Here is a 12089-nt window from a genome sequence, read left to right on the forward strand (position 1 = left end):
CTCATCTCTGATTCATTTTCCTTAAACAATTCTTTTCAGATGGCTGACCCTTCTGTCACTGAAAACTGTTTATTCTTAACTTGATTTTAAGGTGATTCAAATAACTTTGAAACTTCCTCTTAACCTCTTTGTTCCAATAAGAAGAGGAGCTCTCCATCTAACTGAGCTTGCTAATCCCTTATATCATTCCAGTCAATCTTCTCCACTTCTTATCCATCACTTTGCCATGTTTCGTAAAGCGTGATGTCTTGTCTCTTACACAACTCTCCAGCCGAGGCCAAGATACAGTTAAAGGTTTAGTATTGGCTTATGTGTTGTTGTATTCTGGTCCTTTAGTAATAAAACCAAGAATTCCATTTTTTTAAAAACAGTTTTCTCAGCTGCACTAATATAGTTTCAGTTAGGGAGGAGTTGGGACGGTTCTCCTTTGAAGAAAAGGAAGATTGAAAGGAAATTTGATACACGTTTTCAAAATCATGGCGCAGAGACAAGCTGTTCGCATTGGTGGGAGAACCAAGGACATAGATTTAAAGTTAAATTTTTAAAAAATGTAAAGAACTCAGTATGCTGGAAATCCGAAACCAAAATAGAAATTACTGGGAAAACTCAGCTGCCCTGTCAGCATTTGTAGAGAGAGAAACACGGTTAACGTTTCGAGTGTTTCTGCATTCTGAAGAAAGATCGAAATGTTAACTCTGCTTTCTGTCCACACAGATGCTACCAGACCTGCTGAGTTTCTTCAGCAATTTCTCTTTCTGTTCATAGATTTAAGGTAACTGCCAAAAGAAACAAACTCTACAACAGGACAACCTTTTTCTTCAATCAGGGTGTGGTCGACATCTAACCCTAACCCTGATCAGGTTACTTCCTTCTAACCATAATGGACTGAAAGTGCAGCCCCCCATTCTCACATCAGCACCTGTATCTTTCCCCAGAATTCTCATGTCAGCATCAATATTTTACCTTCCCCTCGCCCCCTCCCCCCACCCCCAAAAACCAAGTGATGAATCATGCCCAAGATGATAATGTGGTGATGGTGGCACTAACCTCTTGGACCTGGTGGTCCCCTCTGTATGAGCATATGGTTCTCCCAAGGCATAGCGGTATCTGATGTCTCATTGGCTGCAGGTGACACTCCAACAGTATCTGTAAGATGCAGCTCAAACATCTGGAATATTAGCACTGCTGAAGTTATTATTTATCATCTAAAGACTGTTTCTTTAAAGTTTAATCCTTCTCAATAACAAATTCCTGTTAAAAGCAAAAGTGCTTTTCAACCGATTGTAAAATGAGCGAAAGCCTGACCAGTTCAATCTTTCCACAGGAGACTACCCACCCATTGCAAGTATTCATCCGCTTAAAGCTTTCTGACCCACCTCCCAGACCGTGATCAGAAAATATGGAAAATGCTGCTATTTGGGAAACTGGAACGTTATGATGTGACTGTGGAGGACTGGTCCCAGTATGGTGAAATAATGAGACCATTTTTCAGGCACACAGGCTAGAAGGGAATCACTAGCAAAACATCATTCTCCTGACTGCTTGTGGGGGCCCAACATTCAGCATCAAAAAAGGGTTTAACCGATGCGGCGACCCAGAAGTCAAAATCTTTTGACTGACTGATAGAAATTGTAGCGGATCACTCTGAACCCAAACCATCTGCTATATTGCAGCACTACAGCACGGCAAATAGACTTCCTGGGAATTCTGAATTCTTGACAAAGTTGTTGAAATTGGTGGAACACAGAGTAGGAGTCAGCATTTTGGGAAATGTTAAGAGATTGTTTTGATTGTGAAATTAACCCGGTTTTGTTGAGGAGGATGAGCAGCAAAAAGGAAAACCTTTTTTTACTCCTCTTCCAAATTCTGCTAGTTGTTAAAAGGGTAGAGATGACAGTCAGTAGAGTGGGATGCTCTTCCTGTTGGATGCAGGAGGTTGTGGAACAGTTGAGTGTCCCCGGTTACCAAATCGACAGGAAGTGTGTCCACCTGCAGCTCCTCTCAGACCACGTGGTTCAGTTGCAGCAGCAGCTAGACACACTGAGGAGAATGCAGGAGCCAGAGAGTGTGATAGATAGTAACTCCAGGGAGGTGACTACACTGCTGGCTCAGTCAGGTCGATGGATGACTGTCAGGAGAGGTAGGCAGGTATTGCAGGAGCCTCCTGTGGCTACCTCTTCTCAAACAAGGAAACCATTTTGGATAAAGTTGGTGGGGGATAGCCTCTCAAGAGAAAATAGCAGCAGCAGCCACGTATTTTGCTCTACAACTGGCTTTCCTGTAAAACAGGATATGGTAAAGTCCAAGTGAGCAATTGTGATTGGGAATTCTGTGGTCAGGGGCACAGACGTGCGTTTCTGCAGCTGGGAGTGAGACTTCAGGATAATGTGTTGCCTCCCTGGTGCAGGGCCAAGGATGTCTCCAAGCATTACAGCAAATTCTGAAAAGGGAGCATGAACAGCCAGAGGTCATTGCATACCTTGGTGCCAATGCCATAGATGGGAAAAGGGATGAAGCCTGCAGAGCGAGTAGAGGGATATGGGAGGAGGTTAAAAGCTTTCTAGATTACTCCCACTGTCACGTTAGTGAGAAGAGGAATAGGAAGATAGGACAGATGAATGTGTTACTGACAAGCTGATGCAAGGGGCAGGTATTCAGACATTTGGATCATTGGGATCTCCTCTGGAGAAGAGGTGACCTGTGCAAGAGGGAGAAGTTGCACTTGAACTGGACGGGGACCAATATCCTGGGTAGGGAGATTTACAAGATCTACTTGAGAGAGTTTAAATGAGTCTGGCCAGACTATGGGGCCTTAAACAAAAGTGAAGGTTGAGGCTGATCCAGACGTTAAAGAGGCCAATTGAGATAGACAAGGCTGGCAAGATCACAGCAAAGAATGTGGGAAAACAGGTGGAATTAAACTGCATTTAGTTCAATGCAAGAGGCCTGACAGATAATGCAAGATGCATGCAGGGCATGCATGGGGATATGGGTCTGGTATATCATAGTTATCACAGAAACACAGCTGAGGGAGGGTCAGCACTAGCAGTTGAACATTCTGGGATCCAGATGCTATAGGGAGGATAGAAGGGGAAGTAAGAGAGGGGTGTGATTCTGGCAGTTTTAATTAGGGAAAACATCACGGCAGTACTTAGAGAGGATATTCCTTAGGTATAGTAAGTGAAGCCATATGGGTGGTGGAACTGAGAAATAAGAAGAGGCTGATCACTCTGATGGGATTGTACTATAGGCTCCAGAATAGCCAGCAGGAAATGGCGGAGCAAATATGCAGGGAAATTGCAGATAGCTGTAAGTGTTAAATAGTAAAGACATAGACTGGGCCTGCCATACACTTAAGGACTTGGATGGCAAAGAGTTTGTTAAGTGTATTCAGGAAAACCTTCTCAATCAATAGAGAACAGGCAAAACTCAACCTCCTCTTGGGAAATAAGGCAGGGCAAGTGACTGAGGTGGTAGCAAGGGAGCACTTTGAGACCAGTGACCATAATTCAATTAATTTTCAAATAATTATGGAAAAGGATAGGTTGGTCTGCAAGTTAAAGTCCAAACTGGGGCAAGGCAAGTATTGATGGTACTAGACAGGAACTTTCAAAAGTTGATTTGCGGAGCCCAAGACCTTTTAAAATGGGTACTGGCAATCTGTATGAAGTCACTGGGAAGTATCCCACAGTATCCTTGGGAAGATAAAAGATGCCAGGACCAAGATCTCGATAGACCTAGCGGCCGACCTAAATACATGAGGGCTTGGCTGCTCCCTATGCACACTGAAACATCTAGAGGAACTGGGCATCATATGCCCAGTACAATTTGCTGAATAGGCCACACCAGTCGTCCCTGTTATAAGCTGAAAATGTGTTGCTGGAAAAGTGCAGCAAGTCAGGCAGCATCCAAGAAGCAGGAGAATCGACGTTTTGGGCATGAGCCCTTCTTCAGAAATGAGCAAAGTGTGCCAAGCGGGCTGAGATAAAAGGTAGGGAGGAGGGACTTGGGGAAGGGGTGTTGGAAATGCGATAGGTGGAAGGAGGTTAAGGTGAGGGTGATAAGTTGAGGGTGATAGGCTGGAGTCCCTGTTATAGGACCTGACAATTTGGTCTGTCTCTGTGACAGTCAATAGAGCTTCCCATTTTGACAGACAGAGGACTTGTATGCAAAGCTGGCTGGGGGTGGGGTGGGGTGGGGAGGGGGCACATATTTTCTAAATTGAATACGATCCTTGCCTACCTCCAGCTGGAGCTTAAGGGTCATCCAAGAAGCTATAAACTGTAAATCTTCTCAAACGACTGTATGAGTACACTCACTTGCACTTGGGGTATCTCTTCGGCTTGCGCAACCTTTGAAAGGGGATTTAGAGAACACCCTCCAAGGGCTGCACAGAGGGTGGGGGGTTTATCTGGATGACATTTTAGTCTCAGGAGCTACTGCAAAAGAACATGTGGAGAGTTTGGAGGGAGATCTATAGCATTTTTCTGATGCTAGTGTTTGGTATAAAGGGAAAAATGGATGTTCCATGTAAACGAGGTGAGATACTTCAGGTACAGAATCGACAAGGACAGATTATACCCTGATGAGGAGAAGATGCAAGCCATAAGAAAGGGCTCTGACTCCAAGGATCACAGTGGTTTCAAAGTTTTACCTAGATCTCAAAAATTATGTGGGGGATATATGGTCCACGTAAGGAACTTTAGCGATGGCTCTCCAGGAGTCCCGGGAGTCATCCCTAAAAAATGAGCCCAGTATTGTATACGGTCTAAACCAGTGAGAAGATTGCAAAAGATAAAGAAAACATGCTGACCACCTCCAGCAGGAACCCTCCACAGAGACAATTGTATCAATGGGTGGACCACCAAGCATGAGACCCCTGCAATTACTCTTTGATGGTCTTCACAGTAAACACATTGGCTTTTTATTATACAAACCCCCACCAGACTCAGAAAGCAACGGGAATGAGGTATGAGCAAAACAACACAAGAGGCTTTATTGTCACAGGAACGAGGGGGAACACTCTGAATTGGAGATGTGACAAACACTTCAAGGCCCATGAGGAATAATCACTAATGAATCTCTGTGAGGACAACATGCTGTATTTTGTATCAAAGGAGTAAACACACATCTAAACAATGCTTCACAGACTATAGAAAGAAATGCTTGGTTATTGTCTTTGCTTGTGAGTATTTGCATTAATACTTGTTTGGGAGACACAATGTAACAGTTGGGTCTGAACACAAGCAGTTTCAAAGAATTTTCTTCAATCTATTTTCATTTGCTGCAAAGCTGCTACTAAAAACATTATTTCATATTCTTGATCTTCAAGCTGTGGAAGCCAATGTACAGAGCAGACGTGCTGTCAAGAGTAGCACTACCTAGGAAGAAATGTTGAAGATACTAAGACAGAATATGAAACCTTTCAGCTTCAATGAGAAGCAACATCCCGACATGCTCTGGAAGTCATCAAGTCAGCAAAGATAGGGAACCTTAACAACAAATCCCTTGCTCAAATCGAGCCAACTACATAACAAGATGCTACAGGAATTTGTGGTGTCAGGCAGGTCTGAAAGCATTGGCTGTTATAAGGGAACATTGAGATTGTAGAGATGAAGGATAATCCATAGTGCCATCTTATACAAAGGATATGGTCATTATCCTAAAGGAGGTGAAAAGCATGTCCATGCAGGCCATTGAGGAAATAAGTCAAGTCTGAGGAAGGCAAGAGAAGTGTTCTATTGGCCAAACATGAGCAATGTGATGAAGGAGAGCATCAGTTAGTGTAGTGCATATATACTGTATGTATACATGTACTGTATTCATATTTTGCAAAAGAGGCACACACCTTTTCTATCATCGTTCCTGTGTTTGACAAATTAACTCAATCCACTTTGAGTGCTGTGTACACAATGACTAAGAACGTCGAGCCCATAAAAGGACTTACACAGCTGATGTGTGACCAAGTCCAAGGTTTGTCCGGCCATTCCCATGAATGTGGGTGAGATGCTGGTGGTAATGTTTGAGCTTGCACTGTGCACTGCCCCACCAATGCGGCTATGTCTGCATCCAGTCCTGCCCACCAGACAAAACTTCTTGCCAACAACTTCATTTTGGAAACCGCTGGTATACTCTGGTGGAGTTCTGCCAGTATCAGGAACAATCACTCTTGCTCCCACAGTAATATGCCATTCTCTACTGGTGATCTGGTCTCTCTGGGTCCAAAATGGTTTCAATTCTGGTGACGGCCCTTTGGTTTCCCCCACCACAAGCTGTTTCAGTTTTACCAAGATTGGATTTTTCTGCATCCAAAGTCTGATATTGTTAGCCACAGCTGGAAGTATGTCCAGAAAGTTTAAAACCATTATAGACTCTTCCAGTGGCAATACCACTGGTGGTGTATCTGCCATGGGAGGCAACTCAATGCATCCAATTTACCCTTTGGCCTCCTGGACGGTGGTCCAACTTGTAATTATACGTGCTTGGTATTAGAGCCTACCAGTGAATTTAGTCTGAAGCTAGGGACAGCACTGCTTCATCCTCTTTAGGTAGATCTAACGGGGTGTGTGGTCCGATAACATTATAAGCATACATCATAGAGGTTTTGGTGGCAGCTTCCTGACTCCAAATATGACTGCCAAACCTACCTTCACTATCTGGGTGTATTTACATTCTGCAAAAGCGAATGTCCTGGGTGCATACACTATTGTACGTTCCTCTCCATTGGACCATCTATGAGCTAATGCTACTCAGTGGCATACAGGGAAGCATCTCATGTCAACACCAGATCTCACTTGGGGTCTTAGCATGCCAACACTTTAGAGGATGAGAGCTGTTTTTTCACTTCCCTGAAGGCTACGGCTTGATATGCAACTACCTCCAAGGCTTACTCTTTTTTAAGAGTTGATGCTGAGTGCCAGGATGGAGGCTAGCTTATGTATGAACTTCCTGTAATAATTCACCAGCCCAAGAAAAGACCCCAGCTCCGGTACAGATATGGGAGACAGGGCACCTTCAACTGCCATCACTTTATCTGTCTGTGTCCCAATCTTGAGTCAGACTGGTTCTATTTCTAAAGTGGAATTTTTTGAGCAAAATAGAATGTATACAGGGTACCTGGGGTAGACTTTGTAAAATGTTCTTCCTCATCCATTGAAAAGTGGCACAGACTAACAATGCCCCAAATGGCAGTCTTGAATATTGGTACAAACTCTCACATGTATTAATTACAGCATTCTACTGGGAATCCTCATCTAACCATAATTGCAAGTACGCATAGTTCATGTCCAGCTTCGTGAAGAACAGCCCTCCTGCCAGCTTTGCGTGCAAGTCCTCCATGTGAGGATTTGGTTATTTATCAAGCTGTGAAAAGAGGTTTGTAGTTTGTTTAGAATTCCCACAAAGCTGAACTGATCAGTCGGACTGAATAATTGGTATGACTGGTGTTGCCCATTCACAAAATGGACTGGTTTGATGATTCCTTCACTTTCCAGCCTTCTGATTTCTGCTTCTGCTTTTGTCCAAAATGCAAATTGCACTGGGCAGGCCTTGCAGAATTGTGGAACTGCTTCATAGTCAACAAGCATGGTCGTCTTGTCTCCTTTCATAGTTCCTAGACCTTCCTGAAAAGCTTCTGGGCATTTCATGAGGACTTCTCTCAAGCAGCCATTTTCTAATCGGAACATGTTGAGCAAACCTCAGTGAATCTTTCTAAACCAATTTCACCCCAAGCTTGGGTCCAACCCTTTTACTATCATCACTGGTAACTGAAACACTTGCTTCTCATAAGAGACCAATACCAAAGTTGTACCCTTAATCTGTAAAGGTTTCCCTGAAATGGCTGAGCTGGTATCAAACACCATTAAAACTGGATGACTGTTTAAACAGATGCTAATTTTGATTGGTTCTAATTTGGATGTTGCTAAGCAATTTAACACTTGCAGACCAGATGTAGGTGGACTTTCCAGAATGTGCACTCTTCTGGATACCGGTTCTCTTACTCAATTCTGGCCTAGAGAGACTCCTTTGCTGTCTGACGGTCGTAAACCAGCAGCAGCAGCAGCCGGCCTGGATCCTGAAGTAAACCTTAACCATTTGGCCGAGGCTTGGCCTTGTTTTGGGGTTTTGCTGTGGGCTGACGTGAGTGAGGTGATGCAATTACCTTCCCCCAAGTAGTGTTCCCCAAGCTCAGTCAGTCTGGCGAAGGTGTCCACTTCCATTGGATTACCCTGCAACTTATATGTTCTATTTGCTGCATTTTCCAATGACAAAGCCAGTTGTATTGTCTGTTGGAAGTCCAGTTGGGCTTTTGCTAAAAGGTGCTTTTGCATGGCTACATCATTAATCCCACATACCAGACAGCGGCTCAGCATCTCATTGAGGCTTAAACCAAAGTCACATCCCTCTGCCAATCATCTTAATGTAGTTAAAAGTCCTGAACCAGATTCTCCTCGTTCTCCAATTACTAAGTAAAACGGATAGGCATCTTAGAATTAGAGGTGGCTTAAGGTTACAATATTCCTTAATTAAATCCGTCAACTCTTCAAAGGTTTTAGTATCTTGTGCCCCAGGGAAAGTTAAGCTCTTCATAACCGAAAAAGCTGTGAGTCCAGTAGCTGTCAGGAGAGTTACTTGTTGCTTTTTATTCACCCCAATGTCATTTGTCTAGAAAAAAAAGACACGTTCTTTCCACAAACTGGACCCAGTCTTTGACGGCAGAATCAAATGAATCAAACTTCTCAAATAATGGCATGATACCAGAAATGCTTAACCATACTCAAAGTCGACTGTTGCGAGTGAATTTCTTGAGGAGCATGCTTTTCCCTCACTGCCACTGAAATAACTTCACCATGGCTGGTACCATGTCACTAAGTCTTTAACATTGATCTGGCTCCCTTACCACTAGCTCTCAGAGTGACAGGCTGTCTGACATTCCTGTTCTTTTTTTTATTTTTTAAATTTTTTTTCAAACAGTGAAGGGGAGACCCTCCTGTTTATTTTTTTTTTCTTTTCTTTAATTAACCCCCACACTACTGCCCAACTGCAGTAGTGCTTATTATTTTTTTCCCCAGCACCCAATATTGTGTGTGTGTGAGTGTGAGACACAGTGAGAGACACAAAGTGCACAAATCTTTATTTAATTTCCACCACCAGGAAGAAAGGAAACACCCGAGTGGCCTGTGACAAGCAGTGCGCTTCACATCAAAGGGCAATGCTGTGTGATCAAAACAGTGAAGGGGAGGGCAGGGACTAAATCAAAATAGAGTTGGAGGGGGAAGTGATGCACTCCACTCTCTGCGGCGCCCACCTCTCCCTGAACAGCTCCAGGGTGTTGGTGGACACCGCGTGCTCCTTCTCCAAGGACACCCGGGCCCTAACGTAACCGCGGAAGAGGGGCAGGCAGTCGGCCCTAACGACCCCCTCCACGGCCCGCTGCCTGGACCTGTTTATGGCCAGTTTGGCCAGGCCCAGGAGCAGACCCACGAGGAGGTCTTCAGACCTGCCCTCCCTCCTCCTTACCGGGTGCCCGAAGATCAGGAGCGTGGGACTGAAGTGCAACCAAAAGCAGAGGAGAAGGTTTTTGAGAAAATCAAAAAGGGAATGCAAACGCCCACACCCAACATACACATGGTCCACGGACTCCACAGCACCACAGAACAAGCAGTTGGGCTGGGAGTCAGTGAACCACCGCAATCTGCGGTTGTAGGGGACTGCTGCGTGCAGCACCCTCCACCCCAGATCCCCGAGAGAAAGGGGGAGGACTCCCGCGTAGAGGGCCCTCCACTGGGGAGACATTCCTGTTCTTATTTTTTTTGTGTGATCAAAAACACTCCTGTTCTTTTCTTTTTTTTTAAACACACCAGTACTTTCTTTTTTTTTTATTAACCCCCACACTACCGCCTAACTGCGGTAGTGCTTATTATTTTTAACCCCAGCACCCATGGTGTGTGTGCGCGCAGGTGTGAGACACAGTGAGAGACAAGGTGTACAAATCTTTATTCAATTTCCACCACCAGGAAAAGTAGGAAAACACCCGAGTGGCCTGTGACAAGCAGTGCCCTTCACATCAAAGGGCAATGCTGTGTGAACAAACAGTGAAGGGGAGGGCAGGGACTAAATTAAAATAGCGTTGGAGGGGGAAATGATGCACTCCACTCCCTGCGGCGCCCACCTCTCCCTGAACAACTCCAGGGTGTTGGTGGACACCGCGTGCTCCTTCTCCAAGGACACCCGGGCCCTAACGTAACCGCGGAAGAGGGGCAAGCAGTCGGCCCTAACGACCCCCTCCACGGCCCGCTATCTGGACCTGTTTATGGCCAGTTTGGCCAGGCCCAGGAGCAGATCCACGAGGAGGTCTTCAGACCTGCCCTCCCTCCTCCGCACCGGGTGCCCGAAGATCAGGAGCGTGGGACTGAAGTGCAACCAAAAACAGAGGAGGAGGTTTTTCAGAAAATCAAAAAGGGAGTGCAAACGCCCACACCCAACATACACATGGTCCACGGACTCCACAGCACCACAGAACAAGCAGTTGGGCTGGGAGTCCGTGAACCACCGCAATCTGCGGTTGCAGGGGACTGCTGCGTGCAGCACCCTCCACCCCAGATCCCCGAGAGAAAGGGGGAGGACTCCAGCATAGAGGGCCCTCCACTGGGGAGACATTCCTGTTCTTTTTTTTTTCTTTTTTTTTAAGACTTCTGTTTTTTTTTCTTTTTTTTAAGGGGAGAAACTCCTGTTGATTTTTTTTTTCTTTTCTTCTTTTTTTTCTTTTTTTTTATTAACCCCACACTACCGCCTAACTGCGGTAGTGCTTATTTTCCCCAGCACCCATGGTGTGTGTGCGTGTGTGTAGTTGTGAGACATAGTGAGAGACGCAAAGTGCACAAATCTTTATTCAATATCCACCACCAGGAAAAGTAGGAAAACACCCAAGTGGTCTGTGACAAGCAGTGCCCTTCACGTCAAAGGGCAATGCTGTGTGATCAAAACAGTGAAGGGGAGGGCAGGAACTAAATCAAAATAGAGTTGGAGGGGGAAATGATGCACTCCACTCCCTGCGGCGCCCACCTCTCCCTGAACAACTCCAGGGTATTGGTGGACACCGCGTGCTCCTTCTCCAAGGACACCCGGGCCCTAACGTAACCGCGGAAGAGGGGCAGGCAGTCGGCCCTAACGACCCCCTCCACGGCCCGCTGCCTGGACCTGTTTATGGCCAGTTTGGCCAGGCCCAGGAGCAGACCCACGAGGAGGTCTTCAGACCTGCCCTCCCTCCTCCGCACCGGGTGCCCGAAGATCAGGAGCGTGGGACTGAAGTGCAACCAAAAGCAGAGGAGAAGGTTTTTCAGAAAATCAAAAAGGGGGTGCAAACGCCCACACCCAACATACACATGGTCCACGGACTCCACAGCGCCACAGAACAAGCAGTTGGGCTGGGAGTCCGTGAACCACCGCAATCTGCGGTTGCAGGGGACTGCTGCGTGCAGCACCCTCCACCCCAGATCCCCGAGAGAAAGGGGAGGACTCCAGCATAGAGGGCCCTCCACTGGGGAGACATTCCTGTTCTTATCTGACCGTCAGCACTCTGTGATTGGACCAGATTAAAATGCATGGGATCCACTGTGACTTGGCCATTTGGATTCAGAATTGGCTTGCCCATAGAAGAGAGAGGGTAGTGATGGAAGGGTTTTTCTGGCTGGAGGTCCATGAGTAGCAGTGTTATGCAGGGATCTGTGCTGGAACCTCTGCTGTTTGTGATTTATATAAATGGCATGATTGGAAACTTGGATGGGTGAGGTGGTAATTTTGCAGATGACACAAAGATCGCAGGAATTTTGGATAGTGTAGAAGTTTGTCAAAGGATACAACAGGATATAGATCAGTTGCAGATATGGGTGGAGGCATGGCAGATGGAGTTTATTCCAGGTAAGTTCGAGGTGCGCTTTCAGCGATCAAATGTTAAATCAAAGTATACAATTAATAGCAGGATCCTTAATAGCATTGATGTACTGAGGGATCTTGGGGCCCTAGATCCATAACTCCCTGAAAGTAGCCACACAAGTAGATAGGGTAGTAAAGAAGGCAGATAGCGTACT

At 45.7% G+C, this 12089-nt stretch overlaps 1 protein-coding gene across 3 annotated transcripts in view; it reads right to left on the minus strand.

Annotated features, from left to right (window-relative positions):
* Positions 1-12089, minus strand: part of LOC132830496 (collagen alpha-1(XXVI) chain-like) — a 369329-nt gene that overhangs the window by 48233 nt on the left and 309007 nt on the right. For all 3 annotated transcript variants that reach the window (XM_060848255.1, XM_060848253.1, XM_060848254.1), the window contains exon 5: positions 1048-1168. In XM_060848255.1, coding sequence (XP_060704238.1) covers positions 1048-1168 — 121 coding nt within the window. The remainder of the gene's footprint in view (positions 1-1047; positions 1169-12089) is intronic.

The sequence above is a fragment of the Hemiscyllium ocellatum genome, chromosome 31 (assembly GCF_020745735.1).
Source record: "Hemiscyllium ocellatum isolate sHemOce1 chromosome 31, sHemOce1.pat.X.cur, whole genome shotgun sequence".
Lineage (NCBI taxonomy): Eukaryota > Metazoa > Chordata > Chondrichthyes > Orectolobiformes > Hemiscylliidae > Hemiscyllium > Hemiscyllium ocellatum.